We start from the raw sequence: 22,161 nt of genomic DNA on the forward strand, positions 1-22,161 counted from the left end.
TAGGAAGTAGATGTAAATTTAAAACAATCTTATAGTCCCCAAATGTGCAAAATTAATTAATAAAAGTGTCGCATTAAAAAAACTTCAGTGTTTAGCATTTTAGCACAGCATTAGCAGTGCTAGTCAGGTTTAGCAAATACAAAATCAGTAAGTCTGTGTGGATTTAACATATGTATACATACTTATGAGTACTTGGGCTAACACCTCTACAAAGGCATGAAGGAATAGCAAAGTTAAGTAGGGTTGAAAAGAATCTCATTGTTCTGGCAAATGAGGTTCTTGCTATTCACCTTGGCCTCCTAGTATCAAGTGCTCTTGGGCCAGGTGATCTTTAACTTCCTTAGGCCTGAGGTTCGCCATCTTTAAGATGAGGACCAACAGCTAACCTAACAGCCATGCCTTGCTCCTTAAATCATATCATACTTGCATTCATACTTGAATTGAAAGTGTCCTACTGAGGCCTAGGTATCCTTCACATATGATGTAGAATGGTTTCACATGTCATTCAGATTCTGCACATCCGTGTCCTAAAATGTCTATATGCAAACATTTTATAAAATGTCACTTCTTTGGAGACAGGGTATTTTGAGTGCAAACCGGTTAAGACCTGAGCTGGTAACTTGATAGCTACTACCTAATTACAGGCACCCAAAAATAACTCATTTGCAATTATATTCAAAAACAATAACCAAGCCTTAGTTCGCAAATCTCGGGTTTTAAGTTATACAGTAGCAAAGTGTAAATTAGAGGTGTGAGTACGGTTTACACAGTGTGCTATCCTTTCTCTTTATTATAGAAGAAATACCATATGAAACTTGGTGAAAATAATGCTTTTAAACTATTATTATACCTAGAAAATGAAGAAATATTTGGTTCAAATAAATAATTCTTATCTATGAGACATGAAAAAGCATTTCCCCACAATCCTTAAAAAACTAAAATAAAATATTCAACACATTAGGGATCTCCTTGCTAGTTATCCTAATTGTGTATTTTAGGCTTTCTTGATTCAAAGTTTTCTTCCTTTTATTAGGAACTTGAGTAAATATTTGTCTTTTACTATGGTTTTGCTTTTGTTCTAGTTCCTAAATGCTTTACAAACATATTTCCTCATCTATGTATCCTAGGCTGCATGGTTCTAAATTGCAGAGATGAATTCAATGAGGTTGTCTCTTTGTAGTACTGGTGACTCCAGGTAATTTTGTTCCTAACTGACTGAAAACTGTGTTTCCCTTTTAAAAGTCACTGTGGCGATAGAAACTAAATGAGTAAACATGAATCCATTGTTTTCTTTTGAGAAAAAAATAGAAAATAAAACACATCGACTGAAGTAAATGACAGCTAGAGCTGAACCTATTTTCCTTTGAGGAACCATGTTTTAAGACCGAGGCATTCATTATTCAGGAGATTACACTAACAAACACATATTTGTGTCTTTACTCTGCAGATGATTGTGTTCCTGGTTGTGTGACATTTGACAATTCCTTTACTTTCGGGTTTTTCAGTTATTAGTCATAAGTAGGAACTAAAAGGGAAGTATGGGTAGATGAACCTGTACAATTGTCACCTCCCGATTGCAAATGTCATTAATAGCCCTGTTGCCTTATTTTCTACAAGGATTGTTTTGGGAACCCATATAGAAAATGACCTCTGATGTGGGATTTGTTCATTCAACATCACACACACACACACACACACACACACACACACACACACCTATGATACCATTGACACTAGTTGTGATAACATCACAGTGTTCTTATTCTCATCAAACTACTATCCCTTGGGTAGAGTGATGTAACAGTCTGCCTCTTGAAAACAAAGACTGTGCATATATGTATGTATGTATGTATGTATGTATGTATGTATGTATGTATGCACATATATATAAGCTAAAATCATACCTTGGCACCACCTGCACTTCCCCAAACCATGAAATCTTGGAAGAGAGTGAAGCCTGTGTCATTATTCCAAAGTGGCTGAAATTTAGGATATATAAGGAGGCCATACCTAGAAAGAAAGGCAAAGAATGAAAATAAATTCAATATTTCCCCAGTGGAATTAAAGGGAGTTTTGTTCATTTTTAAAAACTGACATATAGGCATGGACATCTTTACAGGTGTGTATAAGATGTGTGTGTGTGTGTGTGTGTGTGTGTGTGTGTGTGTCCAGTAATAGAATTAATGGATCAAATGATATTTATATTTTTAATTTTCTTAGGGTGTCTTCTATGTGTGTATAACGGTAATACTAACATCCCTATTAGTAATTTATAAATTTGATTTCTTTTACCCAAATCCATGCCAATACCATCATTCATCATTCTGAATATATTCATCCTAACAGCTGTGAACTTATAACTCTTCATGGTTTTAATTTTCAGTTTCCTGATGATCAGCAGTCTTAAGTATTTTTAACATACTAGCTCATCCCTTCCATATGTTTTTTTCAGAAATGCCATCTTAGTTCTACTGTCCAGTTTAAATTGGATCATTTAGAGTGAATTACACTGAGTTCTTTGAATGTCTCCTGTAGTCTGTATTTTTATACTTTGTTAAATATAAAAATAATGAAATTTGGGAGCATGGACACAAGCAAAACCTGGAACCCTCCTTTGTGATGGACTTTGCTCATTTCTCAATCTTTTCTTTCTGTACCCTGTGACTTGGTTCTGCCATTTAACCATAAACAGATAGCCATGTTTCCTGATATTCTATCAGCCCTTATCACTTTATTCCTTTTAATAGAGTAAACCCTAGCACTTACTTACATCACGTTTTGTTCTTCTGTACTTTCTTATTCTACCATAGCTTGATCTGGTCCAGGTATTCCTTCTCTCATATTCTAAGAGTAACAAGCAGAAGGAGTGCATGCGCTATAGCTGCATTTACAGTCTAAGAGACCATGCTGAAGTGGGCATGGTCTTTAAGATACCAATCTTAAAGGCTATTGGCTGAAGGAGCAGAATGTGTTCCCACAGCCTGTATCATTGCCACATCTCGAATCAAATTTCAAGAAGCCTTCACCCTTTGTCCATAAAACCAATCATGAAATCACAAGCACCCCACGTAAATGTAAATGAATTTAACCAGCATTACCTGGTGCAAGAGTGAGCAGTGTTCAACATGAACGAAAGGAGTGGAGCTTGTGAGGTTCGGCTGGTCACAAGGTAGAAAACATAGCCATAGCCAGCTGCACACACTCTGTTGCCCTACAGAAATTAAGAGGGATTTAAGAATAGTTATTCCATATATGGTGAGGTTGCTGCAAAGAAAGAACTTTATTGACCCTTTCTACTTTCTTATATGATTCTTTTTCACATATGATAAAGTTTTTGTGGACTGAGTTGTTCCCGATTTCACCGTAGGATCAACCCGTGCCCTTACTTTCCAAACTCCAGACAACTTGGCTACATTTTAAATTGTCCCTCTTCAGAACTAGCCTTCCATTTCAAATCTTTCTTGAAGTTTCTGTGGCAAGAAGGTATGTTTGTTAGCTTTTACTTTTTAAATTTAACTTCTTTATTGATTCTTTGGGAGTTTTACATCAAACACACCAATCCCACTCACCCACTCACCTTCAGATATCCCATATCCTTCCCTCACCACTGTAGTACCCCTCACAAAAGAAAAAAGAACAAGCAAGCAAACAAACACATAAAAACAAGAATAAAATAAGCAACAACAATAACACAAATAAAAACTCTTTGCTTTTACTTCTTTTCCACCTCTCCAACACCTCTTCATTCATCCTGGTGGCTTTGGGACAGGGGTGTGTCACACAGAATATGCCCTTTGTCCTATCAGCTTTACTAGCAAATGTTTGTTGCAATGAGTCCCTGGTCTGGTTCAAGGCTTCTGGTGTCCAGTACACCATATCACTGACTCCTCACTGGAACTCGTGTGGGACATTAAGTTGCCCTGAGTCTTAGACATCCTGCAGGTATTGTTCCACAGTATCAGTCCCTTCATGAGCTCCAGCGGGTCCTATTTGGGATAGATGCCAAGGTGTGTTAACATTAGTCCCTGCTGTGTATCTCTGTGGTAGCCAAGTCGGTCAGTCTGGGTGAAGTCAACTTCCATATGTCCATACCCTCAGGGTAAGTTCATTCTCCTCGTAGTAAGCGATAGGGCTGTCTCTCTGGAGTGCAAGGACCAGTTTGCTTGCTGTAGTATCCAGTGAGAGGAAAGGCCAGTTTTCCCAAGGACAGAGAATTAAAGGGACCACTCAGTTCTCTGACTTCAACTTGCATGGTTCCTAAGGCCTCCTGAGTGACACAGGCCACAGACATCAACACAGACGCCGCCTGCAGCTGGATCACAAACCCAGGCATGGTCCTCAGTAGCTACCTGACCCTGGATGACATCCTGACTCTGAGTATAACTAGCCACTTAGGTCAGGATGGCCACCGGAAACCTCCACCGTCTCAGGTTGTAGCCCCAACCCTGGGCTTCTGTGTGACCTTTGATGGCAATACAGAACTTGGACTTTAGCACAGACCCCAGCTGTGGTAGAGACCCAAACACAGACATGGTCCTCCACAGCACTAGCTCTGGATGTGACCATGGCCCCAGGTAGCAGTGTAGACCATTCAAGGTGAGCACAGGTTCCAGCAGCAGTGTGGACAAACATGGCCCTCAATCTCAGGTGTCTGTATGGCCTTTGATGTTTAACAAGGACCTCAGACATCAGCACAGACTCTGGCTACTTGAAGGCCATGGATCCTGACACGGCTACTAGCTATAGCTCTGGCCCAGACATCACCATGACATTGAGTAGAAGCACATGTCACTCAGATCTGGATGCATCCTGGCCCTGGGACACTGACTCAGGTGGCTGATTTGACCCTGGGCATCCTCATGGCACTTGGTGACAACAGAAGCCATGTACATCAATCTAGACCCTGGCCACTACAGGGTCACAAACCCAGACATGGCCCTCTGCAACAGTCTGACTAATATGACACCATGGTACCGGGTGGCACCACAGGCCACCTATATCTGTATGGCCCCTGCTGTGGAGTGGCCCTCAGTCTTCAAACAAGCCTCAGGCTCTGGCCCAGATCCTGGGCCTCTGTGTTTCATCTAGTGGCAACCTTGGTGACACATCCCAGCTGCAGCTAAACCATGGTCTCAGACATGGCACCAGGCTCAGCCTGGTTGACATTCTAGTTCCTGGAGGAAGCCCCACCACTCAGTCCAGGATGGTTATGGCAGCATCATGGCCACTGGACATTAACAAGGTCACAAGTTATCGCCCAGACCCCAGACAACAAGTGGCCTTTTATGGCCACATGAGCTATGGATATCAGCATAGATCTCAGCTGCTATAGGACCATGGACCTCGATATGGTCCTTCACCTGAGTCTCACTGTCACTTGGATTATAAACTGGGGTCTATAATCTGTCTGTCAGGCTGCTTCCCTGAGGTTGCACTATCACTAGGAAGAATGAATAGTTGATTTAATTATACTTGATCAAATCATACTTCCAACATATGTGTATATATCTGCTTTTCTCCATTCGAGGACCTTGTCCTAGGCCAGGATAGTTAAGCCTGCCTGAGAAATCTACGTTACAAAACAGACTTCTCTTCTTAATTCTGGGATACAGGCTCGGTGCCTCCCAAATAAGCCATCTCCTGTCATCTGGGAGGTGGCCAGGTGCTAGCTAGTATAATACTAAGAAAGCCCAGGATGCCTTCCCTGTAAATAACTCAGCCTCAAGTGCACACTGCGAGGACTGGAGAATTCACCTAAACTGGCATTTACACCTGCTGGGAGAGGAAAAAACAGTCTTCTCCAGTGGAGAGACACTAGGTATAACAATAATTCGAGGCAAGTCTCATAGCAGTACTTCAGCAACATATAATGGAACCCACAGTTTCTTGTGTATGGGCTTTTACTTGGCCACTCTTTGGTGAGTTTTTTGGAAGGGGTGGTCTATTTTGTTTTCTTGATTTGGGAGTTGTTGTTTTATGGTCTGTTGTTTGGTTTTTCAGAATGAACTTGAGAGGAAGAGGACCTGGAAGGGCTTGAGGGAAGAAGAAATATGAACAAAATGTATTTAAATTTAAAAGATTGTTTTAAATAATAAAAAGAACTTTAAAAATTGCAAAAGACCAATAGATATTACTCCAAAGATATGTAAAATAGCCAATAAATATAGGAAAATATAGCCAGTGTCACTAGGGATTAAGAGAAGGCAAAGTCAAAGCAGCAGTGAAACAATACATGAGCCTAGCAGGAGAGCTAAAACCACAGGGTGTTAGTAAGTGCCAGTGCATGGTGGAGAAATCAGAACTGTCACATGCTATTGGTGAGCTTCAGAATGGAACCACCACTCTATTCACAGTCTGACAGCAGTTGTGTGTTTTCCTCTGTATGGAGTATGCTATAAAAGAAAATCTACCCTAGGGTAGGTTAGTGGTCCTCTAGGGATGGATGAGCAGCCATTGATAAGAAGATGGGAGCATGACTCCTAATGAGTATGAGACTTACAGGGGAATGGTGAAAATGTTCTGGTTACTGTGGTGATGGTCGTACAGCTCGATGATCACACCCAAACTGCTTGCTGTATATTTCAATTGAATCTTCAATGACAAAGTAAGTTATATCTTTATAAAACTGGTGTTCTTAAAATAAAACCGTGTGTGTATGCATATGTGTGTGTTGTGAGAGAACAGGTGTGTTTGTGACAGCACACACATGGCATCTAGAGAAAAGCCTCACTTACAAGTACACACTTTCCACTGTGTTTGTGAAAGATCCTCTTGCTCTTTGCAGCCGCATACTCTAGGCTGGCTGGCCCAAAAACATCAGGAGATGCTACTACCTGCCATTTCATTGCTGGAGCACATGAGATTACAAGCATGTCACCAGACCCAGCTTTACGTGCGTCCTGGGGACTCAAACAAGATTCTCATGTTTGCATAAGTATTTCTCCCTTTTCTTAGTTCACTTTGTGTCTATAAGATCAAATACAGGACCAAAAGTCACTTGGAAAGGAAAGGGTTTATTTGACTTAAAGATCTCAGTGACAGTCTATCGTGAAGGGAAGCCAAAGCAAGAACTCAAGGAGGAAAGACCATGGAAGCAAGAACTGAAGCAGAGACCACAGAGGGATGCTGCTTACTGGCTTGCTCCTTAGGCCCATCATCAGCTACCTTTCTTATACCTTCCATGACCACCTAGGGATGGCACCACCCACAGTAGGCTATGCTCTCCCACATCAATCACTAATCAAGAGACTGGCTTCGTGAGCTTGCTCGCCAGCCAATCCTAGGTTGATCTATCTCAATTGAGGTTCCCTCTTCCCAGATGACACTAGCTTGGGTCAAGTTGACAAAAAACTAAACGTCACTTTCACTGAGTCATCTCTCCAGTCCTATTTTGACCTGTTAATGCTGAGATCTGAGAGCCCTTGTCCTCCTTGAGATATTCTATTGCACTGGTATCTATTTTCTACTTTCCTTAGGTTGAAAAAAATCACTTTGTCCTTTGATTTCACTCACTCTTCGGCAACACTTTTATTGACTTTAATTATAAATTAAAGAATGATTTTGGGTCGTATTAGACTTTGAACCAAGGTGACGCACTGACCGATGGCATGTAGCAACACTCTCTACAGAAGGTAGAATTTGAATATCCTATTCTTTGGATGTGCCCCATGTGCCACAAAACACATGTCCAAAGTCCATGGGAACAAATGAGAAATGAGCTTTTACAACAATAAGGGTAAAAGAATGTTCCTTCCTCAGAGGCCTTCAGGCTGTTGAAATGTGAGTCAGGGATAGAGTTGTCCTGAGTCTGAAAGGCTGACCCACAGGACCCAGTGCAGGGCCAACACATGCTGACACAATCACTGTGTTGTTTACTTAACTTTAGTTCAGTATTTATTGTGGGCCCCAAGGCTCTTTACCCTGGGTAAAGTAAATAGTCTTTCCTTGTTTTTACCCAGTTACAGAATGTTTTCTTCCTGAGTGGACAAGTTGGCCTGTTCTCTACTAAGTGTCATTATTTGGAATTCCAAACAGTTCTTCTGTTCCCCAAGGTCATTCACAAGTCTAATCACATTTCAGTTACCACATGGCCCTCAGGAAATGTCACTTATGAATATCTGGATGCTGTGGCATATGAAGTTGAATTACTATTCAAGAGGCCATAGGACTTCAGGAACTTCGGGGCCTTCTCTAAGATATTAATGGTTTTAGGGAATCACAGTCTAAGAATCTAAACCAAGGGTAATTTTGTCTCCTGGGAAATGTAAATATCTGGAAACAGTTATATTAGTACAATTCACAGGGCAGAGGAAAGCACCGTTGGTGTTTAAAACGCTGCTACATAAAAGAAATCTGTAACAATCTACCAGGAGTACCACTGTGGATAAATGCTAGGTGTCATAGAGTAAATTACATCCACTTCCTAATATCTTACATTTGGTGGAATGTAACATGAGGGCCTACTTGTTGGAGTTTCTGTCCTGCTGAGTTCCCCATAGCCAGTAAGCCCCAAAGAAATTACACAGAGAGTCTACATTAATGATAAACTGATTGGCCCATTAACTCAGGCTTATTAGCTCTTGTAGCTTATATTAACCCATTATTCTTATCTATGTTAGCCACATGGCTTAGTATCATTTTCAGCTGGACAGGTCATATCCTGCTTCTTCAGTGATCTGGGCAGGACTGTGAAAGAACTTTCTTCTTTCCAGAAAACTCCTGCTCTCATTGCCCCACCTCTACTTCCTGTCTTGTTTTCCTGCCTATGCTTCTTGCCTGGATAATGGCCAATCAGTGTTTATTTAAAACATGATTGACAGAATACAGACAATTCTCCCGCACCAGTGGAATTCCATATTTTTATGCTAAATATAAAAATGCAATTAATTATAATGAGTTATGCTTTAGTGGTCTTCACATGGAAGATAGTTTCAAAATAATAAAAATCTGGTACTAAGCATTCTCAAAGAGAGTATTACTTAACTATCTCAATCCTGTGCTAAAAAGGGAACAGAATGTGCAATAGTAATTCTCAGCCTCAGGAAGAATCCTTATCTCTCAGAAGATGAATATAAGGGCTCGGTATATCTGTCCGAAAAAAAAGGCATAACATAGTGCTTATTCCCTATCATGATTACAAGAGGAAACCTTCCCCCAAGAAATACCATGTAAATTTCCATCTTCCAGATTATCTAGTGACTGCCTCTACCACAAGTAAGACCACACCTATAACCTAAGAACTGGGAGTCAAAGAGAACATCTCTAGGGATAGGGATATGAGTTAGTTAATAAGAGTGCTTCCAGGCAAACATGAGAAGTTGAGAATCCCAACATCCATGTAAAGAGCCTTAAGTAGCCACTCATTTCTGTCTGTTTTCTCAGAGCTGTAGATAGAATCAGGAGGCTCCATGGGGTTTGTTGACGAAGCCTCAACTGAATGGGTGAGCTCTCAATCAGTGAAATACCGTATATCAACAAATTACAAAGAGGGCCAAAAAGGTGGCTCAGCTTGTAAAGCTACCCTGAGTCTGACCCCTGTGCATGCAAGATAGGAGAAAACTGAATCCCACAAGTTGTCTTCTGACTGTCATTTGTGGGTCATGTTATATGCATGTATGCACTCATGCGCGCGCGCGCACACACACACACACACACACACACACACACAAATAAATAAATAAAATGTAATTTTTAAAATTTAGTTTGATATCTAATGAAGAAGATACCTGTCATCATCATTTGGCTTACACACACATGCACTCGTACACACACACACACACACACACACACATACACATGCATACATACATGCAAACAGGCACACATGCACATATCAACATTATATTAAGTGATGAAAAATAGAAAACATTTCCTCTAAAGTTTGGAGTGATACAAGTTGTCAGTCTCTACATTCTTTTGATATAGTGCACATGTGCACGTGCACACACACACACACAAATACAGATAACTCTTAAACACCCACCTTCTCTTCAAGCACTGCAAATAATGAGGAGTATGCCACAGGCTGACAATGGCAATCTCAATTTAACATACATATCGGTTTCATTGTCATGTGTGCCAGCTCATTACCAAGACTTGACAAGAAGGAAGAATGTTCCAAAAGTTCAGAAAGATATTCCAGAGGTTACATCCTTGCTCAGCACCAGTACTCAAAAAGCATACATGTTCAACAAGTGAAAGTGTTAAGGAACATCTGAGTATCACGCACAAACACTGTCCCAGTATATTTATAGTTGGAAGGGATGCTGCAGCTTTAGTCCTATGTTTGCCAGGACGACTCACTTTTCTTATAGAAGAAGGGCATCATCAGTCAGCTCACGTTACCGCCCACCCTTCCTCTCAATTCCAATTGGGTACTCTACAAAGGATTCGTGAAGAAACCACACACTTATGCAGGCAGCCAGAGGCTTGCAGGAAAGGGTTTAAGGCAAGCAGGGAATTTTGTGTGGAAATCAATTCTTTGCGGAAGTCAATGTGTTATGGACATTCAAGCAAGAGAAATTCCAGAGAGAATGAATTGCTCAAGTAAGCCAGCTACTTGAGGTGTATATCTGCAGTCAGTAGAAGAAAAAAAGGGAAGGGGTGAGTTAACCCTTCAGGCAGCTCCTAAATATGCATTACCCATTGAGTGGGGAGAGCCAGAGAACTGAGGCTGGGTCCTTTAAAACAGAATTCCTTACAAAATTGATTCACAAACTAGAACAAATTCCCCCCAAATCAAATGGATGTCACCAACAGGCTCCTTCTTCCTTGGGCTCTCCTGAAAAGGACTAAGCTCATAGGTAGATTCTAATGTCTCTGTGAATATAGGCCATTCTGAAGCACTGGGAGTGAACTGTCCCCTGATGCCTGAGAACAATCACTCCAGCAGGAGAGTTTGATAATAGTGGGTTCATGAAAATGATGTCAGATAAAATGAATCTGCGGGAAAGAAATTGGAGACTGGCTGCTGCTGTCAGAGCTGTTTGAGAGAAGACAGGCCTGGCACAGAGAGCAGAAGCTAGGGCAGTGCATAGAGAGAGGGCCACCAATGTGCTTTTAGAAAACAAGTCAATGTTTCACAAAGGAGTGATTAAAGATGGCCATGCCCCTGTAGACTCCAGCAAGACACTGCAAACATTCTCGATGGTGAGAAGACACAGGGCTCTGGTTTGATTTTCAGAGAAACTGACTTCTATTTGATTCATTTGCAGCCTGGGTAGGAAGGCAGCAGACCAATTGCGGGAATGAAAACCAAAAAAAAAGAACCTAAAATATTCCTTTGTACTATGCAGAGTTGAAGGTGAGGAAGCTGGTGTCCACCTGGGTGTGAAGATGAACTCTGTACGCTGTGACAAAGAATCTGGTTCAAGGTTCTGGAACAAGTCAAGAATAACATAACACCACAAGCCATTCTCCAAACTTAAAAATATCTTCATCAACCACCAGGTCAAGAATTTCAAAGACAGGCTCATATATGGAAAGAGAGTGAGTTTGCTTTCTAGGTCAAATGTCCGTACTGGAAGATCAGGCAACCTTCCTCAAGTCTAAGTGAGCGAGTTTTGCTCAGTTAATATTGAGTACACCATTACTTACTATTAATAAATAGTACACCAGTGTAATGTACCCATTTTGATATAATTCAGTGATCAAAGATGCGTTATGGGAGGAAGTTGGGTGAAAGGAACAGGAGAACTTTCTGAAACTTCTTATGAGCCTGAAATTATTTGTAAATTAAAAATGTAAAGGTTTGGGAATAGGCTCAGTGAGAAAATCACTGTGCAAGGAGTAAACCACTGTGCAAGGAGTAAACCACTGTGCAAGGAGTAAACCACTGTGCCAGCAGGAGGAGCCAAGCTCAGAATCCTGGCATCCACAGGGAGTGCAGCGGTGCACATATGCAGTTCCCCCTCAAATGACTTGGGGATCTTAAAATCTATCCTCTATTTCCCTTTAATGCAAATATATTTGCATAAATATATAGTGTATATTATGTATATGTATTTATATCATATAAAAATATGATGTACATATATTTGTGAAATATATATGCATTTGTTAAACACATATATTCCTAAAAGGAAAAAAACAAGCAAATATATCAAAATGGAAGGCATCGGAGAAGGAAACAAGCAAACTGGCTTCAGCTTCACTTTTCTGTTGCTGACTAGGTCTGCTTTCTAGGTTGAATGCCTATACTAAGAGATTAGGTGATTAAGTGGAGGTTTTGCTCAACCATTGTGATCACACCAATGAAATAGACCCATATTGATATTATTCCATGACCTCTATGTTAAGAGAAGAACCATTCAGCTGGATTCCTCTCATGTAGGCACTATAGTCTTCAGATCACCACTTTCCAGGCTGGTATGCTGGTATACTGTATGCAAGATGGGTCTTAACTTTTCTTCTAGTCGGGGAATATGCCACCTACCCCAGGAGGCAAGGGTGTTCCAGCATCACCTAGGATGAGCTGGGAAACCTTGGCTGCTTTTGTCAAGATGCCTCAGTGTAGATGAGATTATATTACCCAAGCAAGTCTTCGAAAAAAAGAACTCTAGGCCCCACAGCTGGCCTCCTAACTGTTCAACAAGCCTGCCGTGGCCAAAAAGTTAAACGCAACTTGTCTATAGAGTTTGGTTTCTGATGATCCATGAAATTCTGCCTCTGTTTGTCACTGGCCTATTAGCCACCCCTATTAGGCACCTAAAATGGTGTGTAAGTGCCGTGCTTTGGGAAGACACAATTAAAAGTGTAAGGAGAGTTGAGCAGAGGACCATACTTTTATTGGGAATTACTCAACTGAATGTAATTAACAGCAGCTTTTCCAGTATGTTTCTCAGAAATTGGGCACAAATGTCATAATACTGTGGCAGTGGAGGATCTATGGGGACGTGTGTCCACAGATACCCAGAGTAGCACCCTGGGAAAGGGAGGGTCTTAGCCCCCGCTGGAGGTAGACCAAGGGATACAGTAACTAACAAGGGAGAAATTAAATGGCCTTCCACTATTGTAGTGCAACTCCTCACTCACAAATCTAATGATAAATAGAAAAATTATTTCACCATGTGGCTGTAATTTCACCACATTAAGTTACACCAAATAATGGAATAACAATTAAGATCATGCTCCTGAAACCTTATGTCTTATATGCCTCCTGAATATAAAAATCCTTTTTTGGCAAAAAAAATATGGTCCAATTAATATGATAGGCTACAGGTGATTTGATAAGTAATGGGCTTCAGAACCAAGAGATCCAAAACAAGATGCTTCAGTTTGTATAACGAAAATACCACTCGTTGGTCTTATTTATCATATTAAATAGCTTTCATAGGGATTCTGAGAACAGTTGCTAAATTGCTCAGCTAACACAAAATCATAAACAAATGTCTAAATACTAATTAGAGTGAACAGCTAAAATCAAATATCTGATGCTACTGTGAACTGATAGAAGAGATTTCCTACACCATCAGCTTAGCTTAGCTTCTCCCGGCAGAAAGGAAGCTCTTACCTCTATCACATTGGTGGGACTGAAAGTGTAGACGCCAGCTGGTGCCAACATTTCAGGACTGGACAGTCCCTCAGCCCCAGAAACACTGATGATCACATTGTTTCTTATTGTACTTCCCTGTTCCCACCAGTCTAATTTAAAAAAATAAAACAAATACAGGGGATTCACAAACAATTAAGATTTATATTCAATACACTTTGACTCTGTTAATGCAGATTATATATATATATATATATATGTATATTCCCACCAGTCTAATTTAAAAAATAAAACAAATACAGGGGATTCTCAAACAATTAAGATTTATATCCAATACACTTTGACTCTGTTAATGCAGACTATTTATATATATATGTATATTATATATAACACTATTTTAAATAACAATAGATATTATAAAGATGGTATTAGTGATGCAGCAATGGCTACAAGAATAAACTATTCTTGAAAAGAACCAAAGCTCAATTTCCAGTACCCATATTGGACAGTTCATAACCTCCTATAGTTCAAACATCATGGGTAATCTGACGCCCTCTTCTGAGCTGTATGGCCACCTGCACACATATTCATAAATTAAAATATTTTTTTAAAAATTATATATCTTTTTATATGATTGGAAAATGTTCTAATCTATGGGTAGAGCAATAAACTATTAGAAATCTGTCTTTAATCCTCTGTCACTTTAGCAAGAGTAGTACTGGCTTTGATTAGAAAAGAACAAAGACACAGAAGTCTTCTCAGAGTTGAGTGGAAAGGGATAAGAAAGTTGAAAGCAGGAATTGGAGGGATGAACATAGTTCAAAATATATTGCTTGAAAGTCTCAAAGAATTCATAAAATATTTTTATTTATATATAAATATAGTAAAATAGTAAATATAATACAGAAAAAGAGTATGCTCAACAAGTTTGCAATTAACATTTCATATCTGCCTATAACAATTAAAGATGAACTGTCAAAATAAAATAAAGTTATATATTTACCATTTTTTCTTCCAGTAATAGTCTCACTAGCTGTAAACTTTCTGTCCATATAGGTCCCTGAGAACAGAGGATTATATTACTTTTGCATATTTGATATCATTCAGGAAAGCAAGAGAAAAATAAAACATGATTTCTTGTTTGGGTAATTTTTATCTATGATGCAGAGAAAGAGATACATATTGTAGCAACTACGAGTCTTAGCATCCTGTGGAGCTGAAGTTTCCTTTAAATATAAATAATCATAGTAATAGTGTTGTTTTTAACAAAAATCTCAATCATTCAATTTTACCAATAAAGTCTTGTTAGCCAGATGCTAGGGTAAAAGCCTGCTTGCTCAGAGAAGCAGAGAAAGCACCCAGCTGACCTTCTTCCTCAGACCACATCTCAGAAGCCTCCTGCCTTCCCTACACTGTAGCTGACATTATCTTTGGGCTGCCAATAAACTCCCAAATAAAGACATGGAGACTTATTATTAATTATGGATTAATAATAAGCTTAGGCGTGTTCCACTCTATCTCTTTTACCTTAATTTAACCTGTTTCTGCTCATCTACATTTTGTCTCGGCTTTTTACCTTTCTTTCATTCTTATGTCCTACTTTCCATGTTCTTCTGTGTTTGGCTGACTGGCTTCTGGTGTCTTTTTTTCTCTCTTCCCCCTCCACCTAAATTCCTACTACTCACTCTCAATGCACAGCAGTCCTGCCTATACCTCCTCCCTTGCTATTGGCCATTCAGCTTTTTATTAGAGCAGTCAGGTGCCTTAGGCAGGCAAGGAAAAACAGCAACACATCTTTAGATAATTAAATGTATGCAACACATCTTGACAAAGTTAGACAAATATTCCACAGCACTGTGCCATTGCAAAAGAACCTCCTCAAACTTCATGTCTCTCCCTTCTATTTCCTGTGCATCTCTCTATCCATCCTCCTGATTCCCTCTATAATTATTTCTTAATGATCCTATGTTCACTCCCTATCAAATGGTTGCTTGCTCTGCCTCTTGACCTATGGTTGACTTTATTTAATTCTATTTACAATATTCAAGCAGAAAATTCTTGGATTAAATAAAGGTGTGTGCTACGGCCGAGCCACACCAGAACCAGAAACATGTTTTTCCAATCAATAAGACAATCTCAGGGCTCATGGCATGATCAAATATTCTACAACAGAATAGGCCTTCAATATCAATTCTTAGATGAAGTCTAAGTAACTAGCTTCATTGTCTAAACCAGACAGACAGCCCTGGTTGAACTCATTGGGTCACAAAAAATAGACATAAATGTGAGGAGGAGACCTGGAGTGTAGGAAACAGGGAGAGATAATGAGAAGATGGGTAGGAAATGGGAGCAACCAGATAATCTTCAATGTGCACATAGAATTGCCAATGAATAAATTTAACAAAAATATAACAATGAAAAGTCACACAGCTTGTGTCCAGCTGATTCTGGTTCTCAAATCTGATGCATTGTTATTTCTAGAAGAGCAGACATGTTCTGAAGGAACATGCTGGACAGGCTGAAGGAGTTACAACCACAATGAGAAAGGACTAGAACAGATCACAAGTCCCAACCATGTGACACAAAAGGGATTACTCCTTTAGGTTGGATCACTACTATGTACACAGTGCCACAGAACCCCTCACTACTAGGACTTTATTTTATCTGAGATTCCCAGGTCATTTAATCGCTCTGAACCTGTGATTGCTTTAAGTATGACAGAGAACTTCATAGTGAATCAATTATTTAAATTCCCTTGGTTACAAAGGATGTCAAGAGCCAATAATCCACAATAACCAAGGCAGAATTCCTGCTACAGGTACTTTTTATTGCCTATTCAGTATAATTTTCTGCTAAAAATCATATTGTTAAGATGCCATCCTAAATCTCTGCTTGCAGTCATAGACTTTCACAGAGAAAATTAATAACACAGTCAAGTCTGCACCTGTTGGCTTGATTTCTGTGGCCACACTTCCCTAGTCAAAAGATTTTTTTTTTGGTTCTTTAGAGACAAGGTTTCTCTGTAGCTTTGGTGCCTGTCCTGAAAGTAGTTCTGGCCTCGAACTCACAGAGATCCGCCTGCCTCTGTCTCCCGAGAGCTGGGATTAAAGGCGTGCACCACCACCACCCGGCTAGTCAAAAGATTTTGTGTGGCTGATGACTCCATGTATCTGCTCTTTGCCTTCAAGATGGAGTTTGTTTTTAAGTGAGTTCGTATGTTTCATAGTCCCCCACAAAACATCTCTTTTGGGATTAGAATGTTTTCAGCTTTTTATCTCAAAAGTTTGCTCTTAAATGAAACATACACTTTCCCTGGATCACACCACAGGGCTCATTTAAAAGTAAAACACTAACAATTATAACCTTACTTTCTACAAAAATCTTTGGTTTGCTTTTATGTTCTGACACAATCAGAGACTGCTTATTAATTCATTTCTTTCAGGCACCCGGCCTACAACAAACTATCAAGACGAATGCCAAGAAGACAGTGTCTCACAAAACCTAGTGGTAAAACAAGAGGAATTGGAATGTGACATTGAATTTTAAGTTGAGAAGTTTCTAGCCTGGAGATGTAGGGGGTAAGAATGTTCCAAGAGAATAACTGTCATGAACGGAGAGAAAAAAACTTTTTCCAAAAGCCGTGTGGCAGCAGAAAGGCTGATCTTTGAGAAGAATGAAATAAAGTAGCTTCTGCATTGGGACAGCACAGAAGAAGAAGTGAAAAGGATGAGGAGGGCTTTGCTGAAATCAGTTGGGGTGGAAATCACTAACAGTGGGCACTCTTTAGCCCAGCTAAAACTTCTGGATTGCTGTCTGGGAGAGATGTGATGCCGACTGAGACTTGTAATTATCTAAGGACAGTTCTGGGGTTTGGTCATGACCTTAAAGGAGAATGGCAGAAACTTGCGAACAGTCTGCCAGGTCGGAAACTGCAGTTTCAGCCTACCACAGAAGCATTTCCGCACAACTTCGATTTTAAAATCTTCAGCCAACATCATCCAAGCCTGATCATCTGAGACTATGTGTGGATTTGGAATTATGGGAAATTTCATGGCAGTAAATTTTAAAACCCTCCTATTAGACACTTATTAGCCCGAATTCAATTTTCAAGTGACTTACTTCCCATTGATACTGTTTAGTAAGTCACTCAGTGGTGAGTAAATTTAAATTTGTTTTTTGAGCTATGTCCTATTAGGTAATGCTCAGAAAAACAATGATTTTGTAAGTTTGGAATTCAACAGTGTGTAAGAATGTTTATGAAAGATTGCCCATCCTACTCAAGAATATGTAAATTAACCCAGCAAATTTACTTACCCACCAGCAGGGCATGACCTATAATCTTGTAGAATATATTACTCTCCACCCTCAGGCCCCAGGTCCTGTGCATACTAAGGCCTCTGCTGAATGAACCCCATATTGAACAGCTCTGGAGATAGGAACCTGAATGGAAAAGAATAAGGTGAACATTTTCCTCACACCTCAGAGTCTCCTCAGATTTTGTTACCCATATCCAAACAAGATACATCATCACCAGAAAACATTTTTTTCCACAAAAACATGAAACTCTGTCCTTTGCAAAAAAGCAAACAAACCAGGAAATCGGGCAACTAAGACTACTAGAATTTGAAGCTAAAGCTAGTTGCAATCCAAGACACAAATGCTAGAACGAGATATCCATATCTGGCCAAGCCACAAAGCCACAGAGCTATCAAAAATTCTACCTATTCAATGGCGTTCATCACAATATGGTAGAACAGCCATCAAGGCCTTATGTAGTTTAACGTGGATTTTTAAAAACTACACTTGCATATGAAGTTGTGACCAGTATTTCTTGGATGAGAAATTCAAGTATATACCTTGTCAACTGTTCTAATTTAGCTTCTATTGCTGTGTTAAATACTATGGCCATAAGGAAATTGAGGATGAAAGCATTTATTCTATCCTACAGCTTGCATTCTGTTCATGAGAAAACCAAGGCAGAAACCACTGAGGAAGACTGTTTACTCGCTCACTCTCCCACGGGTCATGCCCGAGTAACTTTTTTATACACTCATGACCACTTGTCCAGGGACAGTGCCATGGGCTGGGCCATGATTGACAGAGATGCTACCCTGGGCTGCACCACTGTAGCTGATAGCAAACAGTTATTTGTTGATGGTTGCAAGACATAAACCATTCTTTTTGAAGGATGCAGAGATGGAGATATTGGGGCAGAGCCATCACTTTCCTAAATGTCACTTTACTTCAGGAGAGTTGAAGTAGCTTCCCCTGTATCTTCATAAACCTGGTTCTCAGGTCAGTTTTGAGTTTTGACTCTGCTACAGTGAACGCTGCCATTAACTGGAGGCAGGTGGCACATGTGTTGCTCTCTTATACTGTTTTTGAAGATCATAGACATATGTGGATAGTATGCATGCACACACTTTATACACATGCATATAAAAGAGAACCTCATATTTACATGTACTGTTAAAAACTAAAAAAAAAAAAGTAAGTTCTGCTGTATGTGTAAAAATAGGGCATTTGTGGCCAGGTGGTGGTGGTGGTGCACACCTTGAATCCCAGAACTCAGGAAACAGAGGCAGGCAGATCTCTGAGTTTAAGGCCAGCCTGGTCTACAGAGTGAGTTCCTGTATAGCCAGGACTACACAGATAAACCATGTCTTGAAGAACAAAAAAAAGAAGGAAAAAATAGGGCATTTCTAAGCACTGAGTTCTAAATTAAATTTATAATCTTATTTTTCTTATCTTTAAACAAACAAAATGTTAAAGTTATTATTCTTAGTACAGGCTTCTTTAAAAATGAACCTATTTTTATTATGGACAGTTTTCCCTCTTTTAAGTTTATAATAATATGCACCATAGACTGTCTTAAGAATAATCTGCGTCGGGCGAGATAATACACTGAAGAAGAATGAAGGCTTGGAGGAAGAGTGAATGAATGGGGTGATGGACGATGATCATAGGAAATTGAAGATGAGCAAAGTATATTCTATTCATGAATGAGATCTTATAAAGAACCCCATTAGTTTGCACTGTTAATAAATTTGAATAAAAGTGAAGAATAGTCTACATCAGTCAAGATATATTAGTAAACTTTATAATTCCATTATGACTTTTATCATATGAGTACTATGTAGTTGGTATGATATCTTTCGAAGATAAATCCCTGGAATAACTAGGTCTTAGATCAAGTAGGATTAATATGGAAAACTGTATATTGGCTCATAACTAACACCGAAGGTATTTTGTAGATAATCTAAAAAAAAAATAATAAAGATAAATCATTTGCTCTTGAAATACCAGTTCAAATTTGTGCTTCATTTTTCTTCTCAAGAAAAAAAATAATTATTAGAAGTTTTAAGTATTTTACCCCCCGAAAAAAGAACAATAAAACACTCCTGGTGCTGTTGTTTTTTATTTAATTGTATTTTTGAAAGCAATCTCTTTTATTTTACATAATAATCTCAGTTCCCTCTCCTTCCCTTCCTCCTGTTCCTCCCTTCCACCCACCCGACCTTCTGTCCTCTCCTCAGAGAGGGTGAGGTCTGTCATGGGGGGTCAACAAAGACTGTCACATCACATCAGAACCAAGGCCTCCCCTGTATCTAGACTGAGCAAGGTATCTCTCCGGAAAGCCAGTACTTGCTCTAGGATTAAATCTTAGTCCCACTGCCAGTGGTCCCACGATCTGCCCCAGCCATACAACTGTCACCCACATTGAGAGGGCCTTTTTCAGTCCCATGCAGGTTCCCCAGCTGTCAGTTCAGAGTCAGTGAGCTCGCTCTTGCTTGGGTTAGTTGTTAATGTGGGCTTCCCCGCCATGGTATTGAACCCTTTGCTCATATTATTGCATCTCTGAATTTAATAAGCTCCATATGAGATTAATTTAGGTACTAAAGTTTGGAAAGTATACATATAACCTATAAACATTTATCAATCTCTGAATTCGTCAGTCCGACATATCACCAGTGTGGTACCATCAACATAGAACAAGAAAACTGAGAAGACCGAGAAGCGGTTTCTTACCTCTCAAGGCTCCCACCAAGGTGAGTGAGCTTGAATGCTTACTGAAGGCCCGCCCCAGGTCTCGAAACTGCACTCCCTTCAGCTTGACCAAGCTGGGCTCCTCTGGAAAGGACTGAATGATCACTCTGGCCCCCAGGTCCCTGGCTCCCAGCATTTTCTCACTCTTATAATACAAACAGTGCTTTAGGTTTCCTGAAACACAAAATGATGTTCGGGGAAACTTTTAAGAATGCTTCTAGACAAATCTCTATTTGCAAGGTTCTATGGCTAACAGGGCAAACCATCCAACTGTCTTCTTTCACTATTCATGATTTAAGGAAAGTCGGGGCAGGCACTCAAGCTGATACCGTGGAAGAACAAAGATTACCAGCTTGTTCTCCAGTTCATACTCAGGTAGCCTTCTTCTGTAGCCCAGACTCACCCACCAAGATGTGGTGCTGCCCACAGTGAGCTAATCTTTCCCCTGTCAATCTGCAGTCAAGACAGTCGCTCACAGAAATGATCAAAGGCTCATCCAATATTGGTAGTTCCTTAAATGAGGCCACTTCTTCGCAGGTGACAGGAGGTTCTGTCCAACTGACAACAAAGATTAACCAGCTCACCTACATGGCCTTCTGTATTGCTGCACTGTGGTTAATATTAATATCTCAATAACCAGCAAAAGAGGAGGCAGTAGTTCACAATAATGTGTCACTGTCTGGTGAATTACAAAGTCTAATCCTTCAAAGAATTGACCTATAAGCAGTAAATGAAGAGATGAAGTGTGTTTTATGTTTTGGCACAATTGTGATCCTGATTTGGTGAGATTTTGAAGGTGGCAATCAGTTCAAACCCACTTTTAGCCAAACATTTTTTCTTCTGTTCAAATTACATATTTGTTAGTTGATGACTTTGAATGGAAAAGAGTGAGACCATGCTCATTCTCCACAATTAATAATCCCTTATATCACAACACTGTGCATAACTGCACCTCTATGTACAGATCTCTGAAATCCTTAACTCTAGCCTTGATATTCTATCAGGGTCCAGACACTGTCAGATATTTCTGCTCAATTGCTGGCCTGCCCTCTCAGTTTCAATGTGTGCAAAATTAAACTTCTATTCACCACTACGCCCCTATCCCAAAACCTTCTCCTCTTCCCATCACAGTAAAAGCCTCATCATCCATCCACGGCTCATGCCTGGAAGTCATCCTTGACACCCACAGCATCCTGGACCAAAGTTGACAAATGATATCTTCACAGCATGTGAAAGCCTCATAATCTACAGTCTGGGAAACCAAAACATAACCTCCTAAACTAACCATCCCTGAAATAGATGTTTAATAGGCACATCAGTGTGATTCAGTGCCTGCTATTCTACCAGAAGATAAATTGGCTCCTTTACCCCTTTACCTAGAGTATATGCGAGGTCACTCGGAAAACAAACCCACAACGAGAGGAGGTGCAAATCTAATCAATGAGAATGAACTGCCCAAGCCTATGATTCTGTAATCATGGTTTTCTTGAGAAGTTTAGGAGAAGCCTGGAATTAAAGAAATCATTACAGTATTCCCCAACTACCCAGGTTTAATTCACTAACACAAGTTTTCCCTGGTCAAATCATTAAACTATTTCCTTTGCCTTTTGTCTATTTCTTTTACC

General features: G+C 39.9%; 1 protein-coding gene across 2 annotated transcripts in view; it reads right to left on the bottom strand.

Moving 5' to 3' along the window:
* Positions 1-22,161, bottom strand: part of Pkhd1 (PKHD1 ciliary IPT domain containing fibrocystin/polyductin) — a 456,733-nt gene that overhangs the window by 223,632 nt on the left and 210,940 nt on the right. For both annotated transcript variants that reach the window (XM_087898011.1, XM_087898010.1), the window contains exons 40-45: positions 20,519-20,710; positions 17,804-17,929; positions 14,493-14,549; positions 13,511-13,641; positions 3,099-3,211; positions 1,905-2,010 (exon numbers count right to left, since the gene is read on the bottom strand). In XM_087898011.1, coding sequence (XP_087754137.1) covers positions 1,905-2,010; positions 3,099-3,211; positions 13,511-13,641; positions 14,493-14,549; positions 17,804-17,929; positions 20,519-20,710 — 725 coding nt within the window. The remainder of the gene's footprint in view (positions 1-1,904; positions 2,011-3,098; positions 3,212-13,510; positions 13,642-14,492; positions 14,550-17,803; positions 17,930-20,518; positions 20,711-22,161) is intronic.

The sequence above is a fragment of the Myodes glareolus genome, chromosome 18, assembly GCF_982192425.1.
Source record: "Myodes glareolus chromosome 18, mMyoGla1.1, whole genome shotgun sequence".
NCBI classification, from domain to species: domain Eukaryota; kingdom Metazoa; phylum Chordata; class Mammalia; order Rodentia; family Cricetidae; genus Myodes; species Myodes glareolus.